At 41.2% G+C, this 23,872-nt stretch overlaps 1 protein-coding gene across 1 annotated transcript in view; it reads right to left on the bottom strand.

Moving 5' to 3' along the window:
* Nucleotides 1–11,152: 11,152 nt before the first annotated feature.
* Nucleotides 11,153–23,872, bottom strand: part of KCNK10 (potassium two pore domain channel subfamily K member 10) — an 89,993-nt gene continuing 77,273 nt past the window's right edge. The window contains exons 5-7 of the mRNA XM_067556360.1: nucleotides 17,142–17,328; nucleotides 14,013–14,155; nucleotides 11,153–11,776 (exon numbers count right to left, since the gene is read on the bottom strand). Coding sequence (XP_067412461.1) covers nucleotides 11,153–11,776; nucleotides 14,013–14,155; nucleotides 17,142–17,328 — 954 coding nt within the window. The remainder of the gene's footprint in view (nucleotides 11,777–14,012; nucleotides 14,156–17,141; nucleotides 17,329–23,872) is intronic.

The raw sequence follows: 23,872 nt of genomic DNA, 5'->3' as shown, positions 1-23,872 counted from the left end.
GGTCACAGTGAGCTCTGTTTTGAAGTCAAAACAGGAATATGGGCAGGGCTGTGTTATGTCTGCAATCCTCTTTAACGTTGCAATTGATTGGGTAATGCTGCATACAATAGAAGACATGTCAAGAGGTAATAGATGGATACTACCTTTCTCATCCCTTGAAGACCTGGACTTCACAGATGATTTTGCTCTTTTATCACATACCCATCACCAGATACAAAAGAAAACCACCTGACTCAACATATTCAGCCAGCAAATTGGACTGAAAATCAACCGCAATAAGAGAGATATCATGACTTTAATATTGCCTCACCATCACCAGTACGGATAGAGGATTATGTTCTCACTAATATAGAAATGTTCACATACCTGGGCAGTACCATCATCCAGGATGGTGGAACAAGTCAGGACATTTGGAATCAATGAAGTGAGAAACACCTTTAGGAGCTTAAATACAGCCTGGAAATAATTAAAATATAACATCAAAACTAAAGTTAAGATTTATCAGAGTTGTGTACTTTCAACAGTACTTTATGGTGCAGAATGCTGGGGAATGGCAAAGTATGACAGGTCCAAGCTCTCTTCATTTCATACAACCTGTCTCAGAAAAATCCTTTGTATATTTTAGCCCAGAACTATCTCAAATCAAGATCTATTCATCCAGTGTAGCCAAGAAGATATGAGCACCATCATTACCAGAAGGCGCTGGAAATGGATTGGCCATGTGTTTCAGGTGGAAGTCAATTCCATCAGCAGAATAGCAATAAGATGGATATCTGAAGGCAAGTGAAAACGAGGTTGCCCAAAAACAATATGGCAAAGAGCTGGGGCACAGGTGGGGAACCATTGAAAGACTTGCCAGAAAGAGACAGAAGTGGAGGAGCTTCGTCAATGCCCTAAACACCATGTTGTCTCTGTAATGCTTTTGTCCTAAAAATAAAAGCACTATGCTGTGTAAAGGCTGGCTGGTCACTGGTAAACCTTGTCATAGTCCTTGTGTGAGAGAGCGCCACCCTTAAGGCACTGAACTAAATGAAGAGCAATGAAAGGCAGGAGAAACTGCAGCCTAAATCCCCATTCTGGAGGGAGATACCTCAGGGCAGAGTTCCATGACTGATAGGTAGAGGCCTGAGTCCTAAAGGGCATTCCTTGAGCAAATTGCAGAGGATTTGGAGGCGCAGTTTTTTGTGGCAGATGGTCTGGGTTTGTGTGGGGGAGGTGTTGTTAATTGTTTTTTAAAGTCACTTTTCAGTGGGCTTTAAAAATTCACATGTAGATGCAACAACCCTAGGAGTCTCATCTTTTCATGTTGTAGTCAGACAGCTGGAACTGAACAACTCCAAGTCCCACCACAAGTTATACAGAAATGTTCTAATTCATAGTTAAAGGCCCATTTGACACTGTTCTTTTTCTGGGGAAATTCTGTAGTTCTGATTCTTGTGAAACTCCCATGGGAAAAATGGCTGCAGGATTTAGATCCCTATCAATTAAAATGTTTTGCACACTGCCACCCAGTTCATAGAATCATAGACAATTAGGGTTGGAAGGGACCTCAAGAGGTCATCTAGTCCAGCCCCCAGTTAATAGCATAGATATGACAGATCAGATCCTCAGCTGGTATAATGCCAGTGAAGTAAATGGAGCTACAGAGATTTACACCAGACAAGGATTTGGTCTCCAGGTATCCTGGAACTCAACAAAACCCCAGTGTCCTTTATTCATTCTTCCTTGAGGCCACCCAGCAGCCAATGGGGATATCACCAAAGGAAAGGACAACACCGAGGAAGCAAGAGAATATCAGGACTCTCTAGGGTACCAACAGGACAGGGAAGTAAGACTCGCAGGGTACAGGGACCCATATGGTAGGGGGGAAAGCTACAGAATTCTCTGTGGAAACTAAGTGAAATCTGAGGAAATATTTGTTCTTTTTTTGCACCTACCTGACCAGGCAATGTGCTGTGAAGTCTGGGTGGGCTCCTCCTTCATGCTGTGCTCCATTTTAATATCCCGGTTCTATTATTCATTTTTTTTAAATGGAACTTTCATATGTTTGCCAGATTGTAATGATTTGCTTCAGCGACAGCAGACATTATGAAAAGCATCAAACATGCTGAGCCAATCCTGCTTTAGAGAGCATTGCTTTGTGAGCACCCTGCACTGAGGTCCTGAAGGGGGATAGAGGTGCCTCAGTGTTCTTGGTTTCTCCATTTTCCAGGAAAAATTACTCCACCCCCTCTTCCCAGATCCCCATCCCCTGTGAATGCCAGGAAATGCCTCACACATCTTGCCTGCATAAAAGGGGCATAACCACATGCCAAGAACTATTGGCCTCTGCTACTGCTTCCTAGCATAAAGGAGGCTGAATACAGCAGCAGGGGAAAACAGGTCACAGCTAGAAGGCAGACTGCAGAAAATGAGGGAACACCCAGCAGGAGGCAAAGAAGCAAATCAGGATTCACTGCAAGTGCTGACCTTCACTCTGCCTGCCAGGGGCGAGCAACTTTACCTCCTGTCAGCCGGAGTGACCTGTTGTGATAATTGAGCCTACAAATTCACCTTAATTGTAAGCTCAGCTGGGGAAAAGAGGGTAAAGATTAATGAATAATCACACTGGTCTGTTTTATAAAACTGGTTAAGAAAAGATGTGAGAAGGAGACAGAAAGACTGAACTAATTTAAACAAAAAGGGCCTACTACTCAAGGACTCTCTTAAGATTATGACTGGTAAACAAGAGAAGCAGAAGATCAGAAATCAAAGAACCAAAAATTGGTGTGCCAGAAATTGGGCCTATTTGGTGAACAAAATAATGAGAGGACGGACTACTCCACTCATCGCCTGTTTGTGGTCCTTAAAAAGAGATTTTGCAGGAGAACACAAGAAGTTTTACCATCACCGCAGCTGGGGCGCAACAATAGTTGCCATGATATCAGGCTTTGAATGGAGACGCTTGACCATCTTCACTGCATCAGCAAGGATTCCATCCTGACATGTGAGATCCTGCTCTGCCTTTCCTCTCCCTTGTCTGTGCCTTTCTTCCCCCTATCTTCCTCCTATCCTGTCTCTCTCTTTTCTCTAAGTTTTTTACCTGATCCTGAAATCAGCCATACTGCATGGCACCAGCATGGTGAGTTGAGACAGCCCATCCAGCTCTGCTCAGCTGAGAAGGATCAGAGAAGGAGAGGGACCTGACCAGATGATATCCCTGACCAGGGAAGTGAGCAGGGTCCAAAGCAACAGCTATTGTGGCCAATCTGCCAGCCCAAAGCATCCATCCCTGACTGACCAGCCACCCTGTATCCCCGAAACATCAACAAAAGCAGTATTTACCCCACATTTACTAACCTCTCTTTTCTCTTCTTTTAGCATCTGTCTGTTTTGTTTAAGGCAGGAAAGTGACTGTCACTTTCAATTCAGAATTGAACAATGGAACTAACCCTTTCTCCCATGCCAAGTAGGACTGCTCAACTGAATAAGAGACTTTACCCCTTATTCACTGTCTCCAAAAAGGACTTCGATAGGGTTTGACTTTGTTCTTCACAAACAATTGATTTCACTTTCAATGTTCTTTATCTTGTTTTGATTCTTTTCCTTTTTTGTGCATTTCAATTAATAAAATTCTAACCTTTGGTCTGAATTTTGTAGTGTATTTGCCCTGATATTAAGCAAGCGGAGATCTCTGCATATCAAATCCCAGACCTCATTTAACACTGTTTAATGTTGGATAGTGACTGGGTTATGTTAACACCTTTGGCCCATTTAATTAATCTAAACTAATACAACAGACCTCTAGTGACTCTCCCAAAATTCTGGGAATTAGCCAGTCCCGGAGTGATATCCTGGATGCACTTTCCTGGAAAGCACATCACTGAGTCCCTTAGAATTTATGACCTTTGGGTCAGTGCTTAATTTGTAATGAAAAAGGTGCCAGGGCTCAAGCAATTTTTTACTTTCATAACTGATGTGGCAAGCCCAGAAGTGCCATGGCTATGAACTGCCAAGCCTACCAGTGCTGGAGCTTAGCCCTGGGAAACTCTGGCACAAATCAAGCACTGCTTTAGCACCTTTGCCCGTTGATTGCTCCTGTCCATGTCACATGTAGAACCATCCATAATCTTGTTATGTTAGGGGTTCCCCTACAAAGCACTGACCTATGTGTTTCCATGATGAGAGGAGGTTTGTGCCATCCCTCCCATCACCTCTGCTACCTGCATTAGAGACGCAGAAGAGAGAACAGTATACTCTGCTAAACAAAGAGGAAATGTGACTGGGGTAAACATGAAATTACAAAGCAGGTGATGCTGATAATTTCAGTTACACATTGTTTTCCAAAGCTGTATGCAAATGGAAGACTAGTGCCCTAATCTCAGTGCTTCTGCCTTTGCTGGGAGTTAGAACAAGTGAGAAAGAAAGAACAACAGAAAAAGTCTTTGTATCCTCCAGAAGGTCTTTGTTGCAATTTTTTCCCCATCATTGAAAAACATTACATCATAAAATGAAAACAATAGCAGCAAAACTCATTGAGAGGTACAAGCACATTCCGCTTGGTACACCAGCTAATGACATTTATGAACTCCTCCCTTTTCTGAAAATGCCTTTCTAAGCACCATGAAATCTTACAGAAAGAGAAAGAAAAAGAAAACAGGTAGAACATCTCTGCGAGTGTATTTAATTATTAATTATTAACTATAATTTGAAATTGACCAGAAACAGACATGTTGGATCCAAATCCCACATGCAGCTACCCCTGCAAATCTAAGGAAGTCCCTATCAAATCCAGATCTCAGAACTCCAGATCAGATCTTTTCAGTTCAGTGCACCGATCCAGAACATCAGACTGACATTCCTTTAGAATGTTGGCAAAGCTCAGTCCAAACCAACATCTGAATCTTAACTTTGCGATTTGAGCCCATGTCTATCACATGGGTACACACTGGGACACTGGAGCTGAACTCACCCAAACTGGGAGGCTGTTCCACTCCAGAAGCAAATCCTGCCCATTTGTAAATACATCTGATAATCTCCTTCATCACTGTGGGATCTGTGCAATAGCTAAGGGATAGACTAAAGGCTGGTATGTTTGGTTTGCATATCATGTGAGGCACCATTAAGCTTTTCTCTTCAAGCACACAGTTCTTATGAGGAGAGAATATGTGTGGGCAGAATAGAGAGATACAAAAATAAATTCTCTCTCACACACCCAATAATGGATAGACACCTGTTAGTGATTTACCCTTCAGGACATCCAAGTGGAAAGCCAAATCCCAGTTGTCTAGATAGGCATCTGCTAGAATGATGTCCCTTTCCTGCTAAATAAAAAGCATCTATATTTCATACTGGGAACACTAGGCCGTTATGTGACCTGCATGCTGACGTGATAGTACAGAGATTTAAACTGAAACTACATAGGGTGAGGGACATCACTATTCAATTTTTATGCAATGACTGCATGGATGTTCCAGTACGAAGTTTGTGAGCACAGTGTTGTATTTATAACCATTAAAAATGCATGTTGTTCCCGAGCGCTCATAAGCAGTGTGAATGGGATCTGTGATTAATGTGACTTATTCAATAGAGCATAATCCAGCTCAGTCATAGCATGTCTCTACTCCTTTAAGCATTTACACTTGCACCTTGATAGTACCTGATTTCAATATAACATTTGCCAGCATGATTATGCAGTTGCATCACATCAGTGAAAAAGAAAGAGATGGCAATGAGAAAAACAGAGTGGAAAGACACTAAGGCCCAGAAGGTGCCTAATTCCAATCAAAATCAATGGGAGTTAGGTGCCTAAATACCTTTGAGGATCTGAGTCTAAGTTCTTTTCCCTGCTTATTCCAGTCAAGTATTTGCATGCTCTGGACTAGGGGAATATATTTGAGTTGCAGGTAGTTGTGTTGATTTGTGTTTGTGTTTCCTTTTTGCTCTGGGTGTTTTATTGCCTCAGGACCCATTTACAGAGCTGTATTTATTACTGATATTATGCCATACCATTAAGTGTACATGGCAATTTTTACAGCTGGGTTAAAAATAGCAGGTCCAAAGCCACAACAGACTTCTTGTGACTCCGTCAAAATCCTGGGAATTATCCAATCTCCAAGTGACATCTTGGTATGCACTTTCCAGGAAAGCACACCGCTGAGGCACCTTGTAAGTTATTTATTTGTCCACTTCTATTGTTTCTCCACGATAATATAAGAAATAACACAAACTCTGGTCTTTACATGATATTTTTCTTCCTGGATGGTGGAAAAAGCATGGGAATCAGATCTCATGTTATTTTGGCACTATATATGAGCCCTGGAAGCAAAAGAGCCCATAAATAATGTCTACAGAAATACAAATTCAGAGAAATGCAAGTTTCTCAGGGTTTGTCATGACCCAAATACACAGCCCTACCTTTCATTTCCTTTACATCCATTGGTTTAGGGAGGACCCTGCTGCTCTCAGAAAACTCCAGCTCTAGTTCCAGCCCACATTTTATTGAGGGTGTTGGGTAAGAAATGGACATAATTAAGACTCCTCCTGAATTAGCAATACTCCTATAAAACACAGAGACAAGCAATGGACTGCACTGATTTAACAAGAACAGAACTCCACCAAGAGTTTCTGGAGACATCAAACATCCAGACAGCAAAAGTTCAGGTGATTTATAATGTCATCCCAACACCCAAGATGGGATTAATTGAATGTAAATCATTGTGACCATTTATTAATAGTTCTTATTTCTAATAACTGATATAATCTATGAAACAGTGAATTAACCCCACAGAGAATTTCACATGGATGAAGGTAAAACCCTTTCTCAAAACAGCCAGGGATGAAATGGAATGGAGCCACCTGGCAACCCAGTATATACTAACTGGGTACTAACTGGGCTACTAATTGGTAGCTCAGCATGATCTCCAGAGGGAAACATTAGAGTGAATTTAAAGTGGAGCAGAGTGAGCTAGAATCTGTAGGAAAACAAGCAGGTGGTTTTACTTCCTGGATTTGGGGGCTGTGGCTAAAAAAAATCAATTACCTTAGTAGTTTAAGGCCAGAGTCTCACATCTAGCCATGGTGTGCTCAGCGTAACAGCAAGGAGCAAAGTGGATTTAAGTCACACCTTTGCTCTTCTAATCCTGGGAGAGTCTCTGGGAACCAGCAACCTGAAGGTATGGGTTTTGATTCAGCCCATATCTCACTAAAACATTCAATAATAGTGCAACAACTCCACTGGAAATGACATTAAAAGCCTTTATGTAGTTATAAAAACAAGACGACAGAGATTTTAGTCATGCTTCTAGTCAAGGCTTCAACTGAGATGGTTTTCCAAACTGCTGCATACAGCTGACATGAAGGGATGTGCTTTAAAAAGGAAGAGGTGAATTAGGACTTTATGGCATCAGATCAGCTAATTAGAAATTTCCTTCTGGCTTCCTGTGCACTCACTGCCACCCTTTCTATAGCATCATCCAAATAATGTATGTTAAACTGTTTAATATGCAATACTTGACTATGAAAGCAATCAGATGAGAGGATCCCTATTAATAGACAGGACTGACAGCTTTCTCAGCAAGTTTCACAAATTTGGGGGCGGGGAATGGAGAGCTCTACTTTTTGAGATGATGTCTTTCTTGTGAAAGGTCAACCAACGTTCTGCTCAGTATCTCACTGGGAGTTTAGCTTGCATCATCTTTTGTTCCTGGATCAAAAACAATCAAGACCACTAGATGCTGAAGACAGTCCCTAATGAAATGTCAGCTGAGGAATTATGTATTGCTTGGCTAAGCAACAACTAAGGAGAGATGGGGACGCTGTTTGAATCTGAACAGTAAACGCAAAGGATCGTGGAATCGGAGAGATTTTAGATCACCCAGTCTTCTCTCTCAATAGAGCTGCACCTGCTTACACCAGCTCTGAATTTGGCCAACAAACACTGCCTCCATTAAATTAAAGCGTTTATGCTGATGTACTTTCCAGGACTTTCCCCAATCTCTCGGCTTGCCTCACCACATGGGAAAGATGAGGACAATATTAGAAAGAATGGCTGATCTGACCCCGCTTGGAGTAAATGCACCTTGTAGGACTAACTCTTATTTCTTATTCGCTGGGAAGCTATGCTGTTATCTTTGAGGGAGCTTTTCTACAGTTCATACTGTGTAGTGTAGGGGAGCCAACCCCATTAAAAGAGATCAGACTGGGTATGTTGTTGTCTTTTTACACTTCCTAAGCAAGACGAATTGCTACATCTGTACTCTATGCTTTTGGAATCACATTAGCTCCTTCTGTGTACCCTGTTCCAACAAAGCAAACAAATAAAGTGCAATATAGTGTTTCCAGACAGCACTTTAACTAGAGACGGACCCAAATCCCAGATCTGAACGTCCCTTAACCTTGTCTGGAATCCAAACCCAAATCTGAAAATTTGTAGCTAATTCCTAATGCCATAAAACCCCAGATCTGAAAAACATAAAACCTTAGCAAGTCCAGATACACAGTCCTGTATGATTCATCCATTTGGGGCCTATACAGTGAACACAATATGCTAAACCTATTTCAAATTGAGATAACAAGGGATTTGTTTGCAAGAAACATTGTGAATGTCAGAATCCTGAATGTGGCCCACATTCGGTTCAGCTCTGGCATGTGTCCACAAGAGTAGAGGGAGGATAAAAGCACTTCCTTTCCTTGGAAAGACCCTCTTCCCTGTAGGGAGGAGTACTGGGATTTGAACATGGCCATGACCCTATCCCCTCTGCACTCACCTGTCAGAGAAGCAAGTGCACACTGCACCCATTCAAAGGGTGGCAAAGCTGCTGCTCTGAAACGCGCACCATGGAGCCTCTAGGAGAAATTCCAGCTGAACCAACCACAATACTTCCTTTGGCATCTGGCTACACACCTTCTCCACACGTCACTGGGTGCAAAAGCCAGAATCCAGCCCTGTATCTTAACACATTCATCGGGGGTCAGGGGCTAAGTAAAATCCAACTTTTAATTGATCTTCTTGGGTTAAACCAGTCCCAAATGACTGAAATTTCTCAGCCAGTGATTTTTCATCCTTAATTTTAGGACAGTTGGTTTTCATAACCAAATTAAGTTATAATACAATTTTTCAAGTGATGTGAATCTATAAGGAATGGACAAACTCAGAATTCCTTTCGCATCCTGCAGCAGTGACTTTCAGCCCCAAGTTGCAAATAGTGCAGAAGTAATTGCATATGCGAATATGCACACTAATAATTTTCACTTGCAATTACCATGCACGTATTCACAGTGGTAACTGTGTATGCAAATGACCAGTCAAATGTTTGCATGTGATACATCAGAAAATGCACACAAAAATTATGTCTGCATTTTTGTGCAGGCAGTTATGGGCACTCGTTTATGAAATGCTGTGCCTGCATAACTGGGAAGTGCTTGGATGTATGAATAGCCAGCAAGACTCAAAATGTGTCTAGAGCCTGTCTCCATATTTACTTTGGCAGCAAACCTACAAGGAATGCTGTTAGAATTGGAGCACTTTGCATGATGGGCAAATTGAGGATTTTGTGATGGTGAAGAGGGGATAAGTCGTGCAAAATGTATGTCTTATTTTTAGCATGCAAAATCTCTTGTTTGTAATAGCAAGCAGTGCATCACATACAGACTGAGTGCACCAGGCCTTCGTGTTGTTTGCAATTCCCATTAATTATGTCACAGTCTTTTCTCTTAACATTCACTTTGCACTCTGGAGACATTTGTGCTTCCTATATTCACATGTCCAGTCACAGCAACAGATACAAAACTCTCACATTTTGATTGTATTTCATAGTTTGTCTCAAAACACACAGAGTTTGTGTTCAGAATCTATTGAGAAAAGGGACTTAAAGAGAGCGACTATCAAAGAAAAAAACATAGAGAAAGAAATCAAATAAATTATTCAAAATACTTATTTAAAAAGTTACAAAATAAGATGCTGTTAATGGCACTTAAAGCTAGAAGCACTTAAAATATTTCCATTGTATTTTATCATCTTTTTTGTTGTTTTTTTTTCCTTTTTAACTATTTTTTTTACTTTTTTTGTTTGTTTGTTTGTTTGTTTTTTGTTGGGTTTTTTTTTTTTTTGAAGAGTATGACCAACTTCTGTCTAAACCCTAACTCACTGAAAGGGACATACAGCCCTGAGATTCTAAGGTTGCTCTGGCCGTCATTTTAGTATTGTAAATGCTCATGTCTAGTCTTTACAATTCCAAGTCAGCTACAGAGAACAGCAGATTGCTGACATCATGCAAAGGCTATAGCTTTCTTTCTGTCTTTGTAGTATTACAGCATTAAAACTGAACTTCCTTCAGTGATATAAAATATGAGCAAGAATTTTTTTTTAAAAATTGGCCCACTATTTGATGTGCCAAGCAAAACATTGAATATATCTTTTTCCCCTCTTTTAAACCATGTAGTGTTTGAACTTGCCTTTTCTTCAATGTTTCTAAGTTTATATCAGATACTTCTTCTAAGAGAGAAAAAAATTCTTTTTTTTCCGTATTTTTGTATTTTTTTTTAAATGAAAAAAGTAATCACATCCTTTAATATGTCTGCCTTGATTTCACAACCAGTGTCCAACTATTCCACACCCCGGGACATTCTTTTGGAGTTTAGAAAGATAATGCATCTGATTTTTAAAATGAAAAAACAATCTCGCTTAGATCACGTGCCAAAACGTTAACTCAGCCTTAATGGAAAGTTGCTAGTTCACCCCAATCATTTCTCCTCTTTTCAATTGCCAGCGGGAAGCTTAGTGAAGCTGTGTCCATTTAAAAGATACACAATTATCACCTTTTCCTCCCCTCCCACAGGCTCTTTTAACATATCTGCCCTTTGTCAAACATTATACCATGGTGGTAGTACTCCAGTTGTATTGCCATGGTAAGTTTCTCCCTTTGCATTTTGCCACTGTAATCTTACACAGGCTGAAGTTCCCCATGTGTTGCTTTCTGTTGCCATTCTCCAGTGCTGTGTTTCTGATTCATTTTGGCAGAGCAAGCTTCAGTCATTATGGCACAGTGAAATATTCTTCAATGCTATGTAATTCAGACTGAATAAGGAGTCTGTATAAGGCACGTGTCTCAATGTATATATATGTATATAAAAACACTAACATAAGTTAATTAAAGTCAAGCATTGTTTACATTTAATTTCTGTCTTCAAGTAATGCTTTGTTTTCGTGTTCCCTTTCTTTGGTTTCGGTGGGGATGTTTCCATTTTCCAGGTCCAAGTGCTGCTGAATACAGTTGGTCAGGATAGCTGTGCTAGAAGAGTTCTCTGAGTTACACATCTTCTCAGTTTCCTCTTCCTTCTTCTCTTCATCCAAGGAGTAGTGTCGGAAGGTCTCATAAATTTTCCGCACATCCTCGGGTATGCTCTTTTTTAGGTCTTTGTTTTTCCTTTTGGGAGGCTTGGACGAGGAACCAAACTTGTTGATGATGTTGTCCTCAGATGCCCCCTGCCCATGCTTGTTGAGCTGTTCTGTCCCTTTAAGGCGCAGGTTGTTAGGTCTGTTGTTGATGCTTTCCTGAGATGAGGCCTTGAAACGTCCCGTCTCCAAGGCAGCGAAGACAGAGCGTTTCTCTGGAGAGAGCATATCCAGAGAGTGGGCCCTCTGGTCCAGCCCGAGGCGCCTTCGTTCCATGCTCCGAATAGTGGCTGCCCTCTGAAGCTTGTCATGGATCTCCACGCTGAGCCGCCTCCGGGTTTCCCTGAACTCAGCAGTCACGTTGGCTTTCCATTCAGCCGCGTGGGCTTTTATTTCACCAACCTTTCCAGAAAACAAAGAAACAAAAAACATGCTAAGGAAAGAGGGACATTGTCACTGTAAACTAACAACACACATTTTTATTGTATGTCATAGAATTAGCAATTGCTCTGAGCTAAAAAAGCCCAGATCTGGACCTGCCCTAAACGTCCCCAAAATTTGGCAGGGGTAGCATCAAACTCAGCTTTAATCATACTGCATCTAGACTGGCTAACGAATTGTGCCCCACACAGGTGAGTTGTTTATCTTCTTACACTGGCTGCCGTCAGTGAACATATCATATCTAGCTTGCAAGTTAGAAGGACACTCTCACACTCTTACCAACCCTTCCTTAATTAGGGAAATAACAAATGATTGATAACTTCTGTGCCCTCATCAGGTAGATGGGCAGCTCAGAGGACAACCAGCAACCAAGTACTTTTCCATATGAGACTTTGAGGGCTTTAATAACTGAGAAGTTATTAACATAATTATGTACAGATCTATTTCTCAAATTGTGATTACACTCGTGCAATCCCGTTGAAGGTTCTGTATTGACCCATGCAGTGATTAATTTACATAACTTCTATATTCTTATTAAATTATGTATATACTGGAAGAGACTTATGGTCCATCTAGTCTGGTACCCTGTCTCAGAAAATTACCAAATGCTTCAGTCTTTAATGGGAAGTGTAAAAATCTCCATAATTCACTTGAATTATCCAAATACTATATACCAAAGTGTGGAAATTTCTTCCAAATGCCAGCTGCTGATCAGTTTGTTCCCCAAAGCACGAGGATTGAAAACACTTAGGAAATTCCTTGTGGGTGTTTCAAGGAGACATATAGTTCCATTCAAATGTCCCTAAGTGATTTATTGTTATGTTATGTTTCTAGCTCCAGGCACATGAATGCAGAACAATGATTTAGGAACAGGGAGCTCATGTAGCTACTGTATTGTATAAATATTTCTTCTGATACAGAAAAAAAGAGAGAGAAATGAATAAATAACTCATGTTGCAGCCCATCCAGGCCTTTCCTAAGGTCCAATTTGAAAAGAGTAGAATAGATTAAGGCTGATATAGCATCTGATCAGCCCACCAACACAAACCACATTCTTCCATGATGTATCTTGCTTTGTGTCCTTGGAGATTCACCAGGGATACATTTGACCTCAATTGACTCAGCTGACTTCACAAATGATTCTTGATAATAAACAGCAGTATTGATTTGGCAAACAACTCCTTGGTTGTGCATTTCCTAACTAACCCGCCAAAGGAGGTTCTGTTGGGGTATAGGAGGGGATGAAATGAATCACATTATGCTAACCTACTACGCAACAGGTTTCTGTGTTTGAGCCAAGGCAGCTACCCTCACTTCCCACACTGATTATTAGTGAGTCACTAGTATATTGTCTGCCCTTCCCCACGAATTGTAGAGAACAATGTTTTGCCTGAAATTAACCAAGGGCAGGTGGTACTAGGACACCCACTGCTCTCACCACAAGTGGCTAAAGTTTCTTCTGTTTTTTACAGTATCTTTCCACTGACATTTCTACTTTGTTTTTAGTAGAGACAGGCCTGAACCCAAACCCTGACTCTGAACCACTATCCCTGAATTTGGGATGTGGTAAGGGGGGATTTCAAAATCCACCCCAGATTAAAGTTTGACTCTTGCTTTATAATGGACTGTGCCAAACACTGGGGTCAAACATAAAATATATGCAATACCTCTGATAGAAGTTTTGAGTTTCATGCAGGAATTCCTGGGTGAAATAGTATGTTGCCTGTGTTACAAAGGAGGCCAGATTAGATGACCATAATGGTTTCTCCAGGCCTAAAAAAAGATGTGAATCCCCAGTCTTTTGAGAGTGAAAGGAAATTAAATGCTGGATCCTGAGTTTGTGGCCAATTTCTAATTTTATGCTATAGGCTCTCTTCTCTTTTTCCATAATGATAGTAATGTCCTAATGTCATGTGATCTCTATAGTGCTATAATGCTAATGACATAGGGTCTGATTCAGTCAATTCCTTTTATTCTCCCTCCCTCATTAAGGGATCAAGATATTGGAGCTATTTAGTCACACTCACACAATAGAATACAAAAAAGGAAGAGATTTGAAAAGAAGCAGCCAAAAGGGTAAATAAAAGGGATTGTTTAGCATTGGTTCAAATAAGGGACCATCCCTCCCTGACCAGCAAGTTCTGACATTTAAAGTTCTCTTAGAAAATGACAAATTATTGATCAATTGCAGTCATACCTCTTCTTTTGTCTTCTTGGACAGAACTCTTAGCCAGTCTCCTATCATACTCAGGACAGCAGCAAAGTAGGCCAGGCCGACCAGGATCCAAAACCAGACTAAAGGCTTGTACCACTCCCGATAATGGATATCAGCGTTTCCCCCTGAAATAAGCACACATGGTTCTGTTCGTGCGTAGGAACCATGAGATGGCAAAAATATTTAACACGAGACCTTCTCCAATTCAGGGAAACTCATGAAAGTATTTCCTGGTTCTCATTAACAGCTTCCTTCAGTCCTATCAGATGATTACAGGTATATCTGATTTAAGGAATCCCCAAGTCCCTTCTTAAACTGAGACCCCCAAAATGGTCTAATACTTTGCTTTTGTGTGGCTGGTCAGAATAGTCCATAATTTTTTTCTTTACAGTAAATAATATTTTCAAGGAAGGTATTGGATCCCCAGTTTTAATGTTTCTTTAGGGGCACAAACAACTTTACAAAGACTAAGCCTAATACAAGTAGAGAATATCATTTTCTGATACATCATGCACTATATTTAAAACAGTGACAAACCAGCAAAAACACCCCCTACAAATTACACATTATGGAAAATAATTGTAACTGTTTACTCTGAAGCACATTTCACTAAATTCTACACATGAGCCCAACCTGAAATATTATATTTGAATCAGGATCCAAACTTCCATAAAGATAGGACCTATTTGGGTCTGGGGATTTGATCTGGTCCAGTCTAGAAAAAGGGATCGGCAGGAATAAGAGACTATGCAGGGCCATCTAGATCCACAATCTGGATTTGGGCTCTTCACGTGTTATATCTTCTGTTTTACCTTAAACAGTTCCAATTCAGATACAGAATCTAATTTTCCTGTTTTACATTTTGACCAATAATTAGCATATTTCAATTTATTTAAGGAAGATGCACTCCAGTGTTACACATTTATATGTTTATGGCCATAGACAGAACACAGGATTTTTCCTCACTAACAACCCATTTTCCCCTGAGATTTCACAGGCTGTTTGCAATCTGATACATTCTAATGAACCCTTAAAATGAGTTTTACTCAGCCTAAGAATGAGTGTATTTACAATGATTGAACACTCCCTTGAAAGCCCAGGCATTCAAGTGCTGGCAGGGACCCAAATATTGTTTTTATGCTAATCTCTCTTCATACACACTATGAATCATTTTGCCCTTCTAGTTCTCAACCATGTGAAACAGGGGGAGGTGGGGACTGTCATTGCTATAGTACAAGGAGGCCATTCTGATGACCCATGTCCCAGTGGAAGCTTTCTGTAAAGTGGATTGCAGTCGTCTATCACATTGAATAGCCAGGCCACTGATGGCATCACTTTTCCCAGCCTATTAAAATTTTCCACTGGGTTAAGCAACAGCAAACACTCTTTCCAGTTTACAGAGACACTGGGCCAAATTCTCCAATGGCATAAATCAGTACACAGTTCCCTTGTTGTTACTTTACCTCATATGAGTGTATCTTTATCCCCATTTTACAGATGAGAAAACTGAGTCAGGGAACGATTAAAGAGTCTTCCCCATGGTCTCACAGGAAATCTGTGGCAGAACCAGAAATAAACCCCAACTCTGCTTCCAGCTCCTATTCTCTTATCATTAGATCATCTTTGAGGCTTTTTGGATTACAGTGCATTTGGCTCTAGTAAAACACCAGTTGTAGGCTGCTGAATGATTCTGGATTTTATTCTTCTGGCCATCTTAGATGTCAGACAATTTTTTTATTTTATTTTTTTTAGATTTAAAGATCTAATATTTTAGAATTAAATTTCTTTTAAAAACCAGTGGGGAAGGGAAAGTTCCACAGACCCAGGAAAAATATTGTGAAGCTCCCAAATTTCTTTGGTTACCTTCTTGTGATACCACAAAAACCCAACCATCAGTGGATTCTTCCATCCATTATTCTTCACATTCAAATAGTTAAAGATGGACCAAAGTCAAAAAATTCAGATCTGGATCTGAATTTTCCCATAGTTCAGGTGTATTCAGATCTGGGGTTTGATTCAGGCCCATCTGCACAGATAACTCATGTCTTGCCTACCAAAATAAGAAAGGGAGGGTGAGGGGACTGTTTATAAAAGTACAACTCTTAGCAAGCAAAGTGATCACCCACTGGCTGAATTTGAATTGTTTTAACTCACTCAGATTTCATTGGTATAGTGGGAAATAACAGGGCACTGCATAATACATCTCTGTTACACGGGGATCCATCCTCGTCTCGAAGCATTTGTCATAGCGTATTTGTATTGTTATTGTTATATCATTTGAATGGGAGTGGAGATCACATACCAATGGGAGTGCAGATGCCTCTCAGTTTCTAACTACCTTTTCCTCTGCAAAGCTTCTGTGACCACCAATCCCAGGACAGCCCCTTTGTTGGAAACTCACTGGGATGAATATTTATGGTACCTGTTTAAGACTGCGCTCATACCAGACAACATACAGTATCCACATACCATTTAAATGCATAAAAATCAAATCCCATTAGTCCCATTTCACTTCCAATGTTAGTTTTCCTTAATGGGACGGCTGCCGTGTCACAATTACTGTCACGGTTAGAGAGTAAAATCCCGCCAACTGTCTCCAAGAAAGCAGCAGCTCATGCAATGGAAGCCATCCGCGGTATTGGACTGCACAGCTGACAGATGCTGCAGCAGGGCCATCCAATGGGAAAGTGTCATCAGTGTCATCACCTTATCTACTTGCTTTGCCTATTCAGCTTTTTCAGTGTGATGCAAAAGGCGCTAATACCATTCAGGTGTCCTGAATTCAATGGGAAATTAATGTCACTCATGCATAGTTCATAGCATGATAAAGGACAATAAGAGATTCCAAGAGGAAGATACTCACTTTACTTACACTGCTCAGCGCCTGCAGTCTTCATACGGTTAGGCACCTGGATTTTAAATTCATCTGCACTGTTATACGTTATTTGTCAGTTGCACGGTGACACAATGAAGACGTTCAGAATCATTTTCAGAGGAATTCAACATGTTTTTAAAAGCCTGCTATGCACCTTAGAAAAATATGTAGGAGCCCAGGCATTATACCTGGTGCCACTAGACTAAGGGTGGCATTTCAGTGCTCAGATTGCTCACCTGCTACAAAATCGCCAAAGCCAACCGTGGTCAGAGTGATGACCACAAAGTAAATGGACTCCAAGGCTGTCCATCCTTCAATCTGTTTGAAAATGACAGCAGGGATGGTCACAAAGACAATGCACCCTGCCAGGATGAAGAGGATAGTGGAGATCACCCGGATCTTTGTCTGACTCACTTGTTTTTTCTAGAAAACGGAAACAATGAGAGAGAAAACATTTTTAATAGATTATTAGCGCTTTTTCCCCTGTTGTTGAGTTTAACATTAATTGCAGGACTGGTCATGTAAACAAGCACATAAAACAGTCCTTGTTGTGCCTGGTCCCAAACCACTGCTACTCCTGCTGGTGCTGGTACTTCTGCCTTTTTTGATCAATAGTAGGCCGAACCTCTCCACAATATCTACCCTCTGTGCTTGGCTCCAGTGCAATGGTGCTCCCTATTTCGCGGTCAGCGGCATGTGTGTAAACCTACATGAAGCTTGGGGTGCTCCACATCCCAGAGCAAATGATATTGTGACTTGGAGTAGCTAAGGCTCCACTGCAGGTTGAGAAAAATTAACGGAGAGCGCACACATACGTGCATGTGCACACACACTCTGTCGACTTCAGGGCAATTACTCCAAATTTACCACGCTATAAATTAACTCAGAATTTGGCACACTAGCCCAAGAAATCTGGGAACCACTGGTCTATTGTAGATTAATTTAAACTCCGGTTTAAATGTCTTATGTTTATCCTGGAAGAGAATGTGGAAGTCAAGTTGTATATTACATGTTTTCAAATTAGTTCTCCAAACTATGAGCCTTAACCCAGAACTGGATCTCATTTCAAATTACGTCACCTAGAAAGGAAAGAAGGTTTCAGAAATTGTCTTTGTAATACCCCTCAGGGCTATGGACTGAACTGGGCAGTTACCAATTTAGCCAGCCAGGGCGCAGCATCTATTGTGCTTCTCGGAAGGAGCAGAAACTGCATTTTCTAGGCACCTGCAAAGTTGAATTGTGAAAGGTTGCTTGAATGTGAGACACAGCAGACAACATCCAGGTAGTAGCCTAAATACATCATGTCTCATAAACACAGTATTAAAACAGATACTGTATGCTATTATTCCCCTCAGTTAATTTTCTTAACACTTGTATTTACCCCGTGTCTCTTTTCAGAGAGAGAACAGAAAAAGATGAGAGTGAACAGGACTAATCAAATGCAAGACCTGAAAAAAAAAATCACTATTCAAGTACCAAGCAGATAAACAATACTAGAGTATTCAAACCGACTCTATAATTTTTTTTTCCCTTTGGGGAATTATTTTGCTTTGAGGAGCTTTCTGAAAACATTAAAATCTGATAAAACTTCATTAGGAATTGTTTCTCGCTGAGATGAAGTCAGAATTGCAAGATTCCACTTTGTAGTGTTTTGTATGACACATGGCTGATATGGCTAGGGCTAGAAGTGGGATCATCTGAAAATTAACCGGTGCAATGGGTTCTGGCACTAGCCTTTTACCCTGGAAGACCTGGATTCAAACTTGCCCCACACAAAGATTTTGAGGTTTATTTCCCAGCGTGGTGGCTGTAAGTTGGGCAAGTCACGTAAATGCTCTAGTCTACGCCTTAGCTTCCCCATATGTAAAAAGGGAATAACAACATTTTCCTACCTCACATTGGAGGTTTTGAGGCTTAAGCAATGTTTGAAAAGTGCTTGGATATCTTTGGCTAAAAAGTGCTTTAGAACAGCTGTGTAACATTAGTAAAGTAAACATAAATATCGTGCTTCTCTCCCTAGTCCCCATATGTTCATGTCTGTATGCATTTCAGTATGAGTGACAATGCAACCTCTGTTCATGATAGGACCATGACTGGAAGATGCGGGGTGTTATATATCAGAACCAGGAAACACTCTGGGCATCTGCTTGTTCAAGCCAGCATTAATAATCCCTCAATTTCATGAACAATAAACACACCCAAAGGTTTTTAAGAGAAAAGAAAAATGACCATTCATTCATATAGAGGCACCACACAACCAGATGGAAAGCCATCAGACCTGATTCACTGCACACCTGCAACCCCATTTACACCAGTGCAAAGCAGACATAAAATGCCAGCAGATCAGAATGGCAGCATTGCACACTCCCTCTGCATTAGCATCAATGACTACACAAGGTGCAGGACAATGGTGAATCAGGCCCATCGTTTTTAGAGCTAGTGAAAATAACACAAAAGCAAGATCCCCTGGTACATTATTTGCTGGGCTGTAACCTGTGGAATCCAGTAGACAAGTAGACTGGCAGACTCCATTTTTTTCACAGTGTAGACCAATATCCTAAGAGGAAGGTTGTCTCCTGGGTACCTCCCTACTCATTCACAGTTGTGTGGATCCATCTCCTGTCGCTTTTGCAACTGCAAGGGCACCTCCTTTTCATTCATTATTGCGCAGCATCCCTGTGACAATTCAATGAGAGTTTACATTGGAAAGAATTGAATGTATTTTTTCCTGTCTTTTAATGCAATGTAGAAACCGAAAAGAATGAGGGAGAGCCAGCACCATGTGACCACCCATCTCTCTCTGGGCCACCAGCAAAAGCCCTGCAGACCAGAGCTTGAAAACCACTGATATAGACCAGAACTGGATCCTTCAGTCTCTCTGTCACAGGCTGGCTGGCCCTTTAAGGCAAGCCAGGCTCAGCCCTTGCCCCAAGCTAATGGTGATATGGGAGCTTACTGATCATTAGTTATTCTCGCTGCAGAGAATCAGGAAGAACTGCTTAAATGGAGCTGGGAATTCAGTCTGGGGAGAGAGACCACAGGGGAGGGACCAGCAATTTGGGCTGGCTGTGGTCGGAGAGCTGAGCCATGGGAGTAGAACTAATGCCTCTGGTGAGCTCCTGGAACGCGGGGCAGCATCCAGGAAGACAGTCCTGAGGCTGGCATTCTGGAAGGGGATCAGGGAACAGAAGAAACTCATAGGGAGCAGGGTAAGCTCCTATAGGGGATGCTTGAGATGGATCTTCCTGCTCCTTGTAGACCCTAAATCCCTGCCAGAATCTTGGGGGAAGGGAGGCAGTAGGACAATCTTATTAAGGAGGAACCAAGATAAGAGAAGCTCTGCAGGGACCAGGAAGCAGAGGACTTTGGGGGAGCCTGAGAGAAGCAGAAGAATTATTAGTCTGAGCATTTATCATGGACTTTCAGTTGGACACATTCAAGTCCCTACCCTGGCTTAGGCAGCATGGCTAGCTGAACATGGGTGAGCACACTAATCACTGAGCTATTACATAAGGAAGACACCACCCCCTCCTCAGTTTTGTAAATAGTACCTAACCAAAAAAATTGGCTGAAACTATTTGGCAAATTCATGAATAGTTTGTGGACCCAAAACTTCATTTTTTGGCAAATAAACTCTTTGTCTAAAAAAAATAAAAATAAAATTCATCCAGTTCTACACAGCACAGAAGTTCCCGGGGAACAATTGTCTTCATGCTCTTTCAGCACTTCTGCATCCAGGCCCAACCAGCACCAGAAGGTGTGAGAAGGTGAAAAATAGGGACATCGAATTTCAAATTAGGTTTAGTGAAACTTTTGAAAGAAGGGTCAGGTAGATTCTTAGTTTATAAGAACTAGGTAACAGCCTAGTAATGTTTCTTTGAAACACCCGGTCCTGTTAACAGGGGTTGAACCTGCTGGGTAAAGGTTAAGCAGCTTCTACTGACTCACTAAAGCAAATGGCTTATTACTCTAGTGTGGCATACCGCAGCGAGAACTGGCCTTAGAGTCGGAAGGTCTGGTTTCTAGCCTTGGCTCTGTCATTTGTCTGCGAGTGAGCATGGACATGTCACTTCACTTCTCTGTGCTTCAGCTTCCCCATCTGTCAAAATGCAAATAATGATACTGCCCTATTTTGTAAAGCAGTTTGAGATCTGCTGAAGAAATGTGCTATAAGAGCTAGGTATTATGATATGAGGGAAGTGGCTCTCTAGAGAACAGATCTAGGGTCTGAGCTGAGCAGTGCTATGGGAGGCACCCTAAAAGCAGACAAAGTTGGGGAGAAAGCTTGTGTTAAACATTATATTGTGTTACTGTTAATTTGTTAATAAAACCAAAACTATAGGAATAGAGTGAGCTTTTTTACTCTGCCCAGTATGTGGACCTTGTAACAGAAGGCTGAGAAGGCATCTGTTCAAGAATGGTTTACCAAGCACTCAAACACACGTTTCTTTTTATGTCTGATACTTTGGGTGTGACATACTGTAGTGTAGCAACTTGTGAAACATGGACTGCAACTTAATGCCACTCAAATGCCTCCTGTATAAACGGCTGTTCTGTCTCTTGGAATAGCTTCCCATCATGGGTGGGACCACTAAAGAAAGAGTGCAGTGACCATTCAAACCACTGGCACACATTTCTTTAACTTTCAGAATAAGATGTGGGAAGAGGGACACTAATGTGGCATGATCACAAGAATTAAAGAAGCAACATTACGTGCATGAAATTACTGAACACAGTGAAAGCAAGAACAGTAAATGCTTAATGAAAGCCTTCACCAAAAAAGAACATTCTCTTACAGACCAATGATGACACTGTAATCATATCTGCTAAAATTAAGGTAATTACATCACATACTTTAGGGTGCCTGCTAATCACCACAGGCATTTCCCCCAGTCCATCCCCAAGTGCCCAGATGCATTATAGGAATAGGAATATTTCAACAGGAAACATCAGGTTTGCAGGGTAACAGATTTGACCAACCCATGATCTGATGGCAAATCCTAAGTTTCTGTAGTATGTGAACAGTTACCCCCATGAAACCTGCTCTCAAGGTCTTCAGTGGTTTTCTTAACTGAAATGAAGTGCACACAGGATTCTAACAGTGGAAGAACTTTTCCCCATTAACAGTGTTTGCAAGCTAGACACAAACAGCACAAGGCATTTAGCTGACCTACTGCAGATGGCTTCAGTACAGCTGTTTAACCTACTTCCCAGCATGGCATTTAATTTCCCAGCATGGTGTGGTAGTGAAACTATAAGAAAAGTCCAACTGCAAAAAGAGATCTCTTTACTTTCAGTTTTAAATAAACTGAAAACACTTTCAAGAGGAATAATATTTTCTTTGTTGTTTTCCCAATAAATCCTCCAAATATTTGAGGAAGCAGGTTAAGTGTTTGTGAGACACTCATCAAATAATAAATTAGTGTCTGCTAATGAGAAAGATTGCAACTTGAATTCAAAACAAGCTAATTTGAGAGAGACTGAAGGAAGAAACTGACAAGAGGACAAGAGATATTTCTAGGATATGAGTTTTTAAAAGATTCTTTTGCTGGGATCATGTCACATCTATACCATGTCACTTGTATGGGCTTCTGCATCATTTCCATGTGCAAATGAAAGTACTGATTTTAACTTTAAATGGGTTGAATGCTGCTTATGTTAGAGATCACCTTTCTCCTTCATGTGATATTACTGCAGTTGAGATCATCTGAGACACTCAAATTAACAACCTACTGCCACCCGTCATCTCAAGGCCGGAAACAGGGCAATCTCACCAAGGGAGTCCTTGTCAGGGGACTTCACTCAGTGTGTACCCTCTCCATCAATCTTTGCAGTATTGCCCTTCTCTGTATTTCTCTCTTGGTTTTCAGTGGCCTTCTTAAAGTTCAGTGGAAAGGGACTATGTAAAAATGGCATGTTCTCACTCAACCGATCTGAGCCCCTATGTATTCAGTCATATGTGCTGACTTTTGGGACTGAAATATCTTTTTACTATTTTTTCCTCTTAGGTCCCACAGAGCAACTATTACTACAACAACATTATTGTTGATGATGAAAGGACCCAACTGGGTTTTCAGTCTCGAGACTGAGGTCGCAGGGGTGGCACATAGAAGGAACTCATATTCCTTTGCAAACTGAGCAGAAATCACCAAGTGACAATCAATAGGGGACCAAATGATGCCATTTTTACAGTCACTTTTCAGAGTAAATTACACTTTAAAGTATATCGAATGGTACATGCTCTTCCAAGACTTTGCAGTGCCATCTCTAGTTTTACATAAAATCCCTTTCAATATACAATTATTGACACTTTTTCTCCACTGTCACTCTGCGAGTTCATACAGTGTAGCTACTACCACATCTCACTCTCAGATTTCTTTTCCCATTTCCAGGTAAATGCTCCACAGACTTCATCTTCTTTCCCTAGTTGTGTGATTTCACATTGATTCATACTGAATAGCACATTACTGCAAGCAGCTCACCCTTCTGTTCTCTCCAGGGTGCTTGTCAATCAGAATCATTCCCTCTGGGAATATAGTCCTCTTTTCTGACTACTCCCATGGTCCACTTTACCCATGCTTTGACTTCATGTCCCTTTTTAGGCTGCCTCCTATTTTCTTGGGACAGATTCCCTCTCCCTGCTCCAATGGTTATTTAAGTATTTCATTCAAAGTAGAACAGCTTCAACAGGAGAGACTGAGAAACACTTGCCCCAGAATACCCTATAGCCCTGTGGTTAGGGCACTTACACGGAAGGTGGGAGTGACAACGGAGTTCAAGTTCCTGCTCCAAATCAGGCAGAGTGGGGATTTGAAGCTGGGTCTCCCACATCCTGGGTGAGGGCTCTAACAACTGGCCTTTAGGCTGTATGGCAGGGGGCACTCCTCCTCTTCCTTTTTTATGAGAAAAGATGGACATGGGTTAGCTACCTATCTCCAGGAGAGAGTCACAGCTGTGACTGCCTGAG

The sequence above is a fragment of the Emydura macquarii genome, unplaced genomic scaffold (genome assembly GCF_026122565.2).
Source record: "Emydura macquarii macquarii isolate MOO-44397 ecotype Brisbane River unplaced genomic scaffold, CSIRO-AGI_Emac_v2 contig_1713, whole genome shotgun sequence".
Taxonomy (NCBI): Eukaryota; Metazoa; Chordata; order Testudines; family Chelidae; genus Emydura; species Emydura macquarii.
Note: the sequence above shows the minus strand (reverse complement) of the source record. Positions and strands in the feature narration are given on the sequence as shown.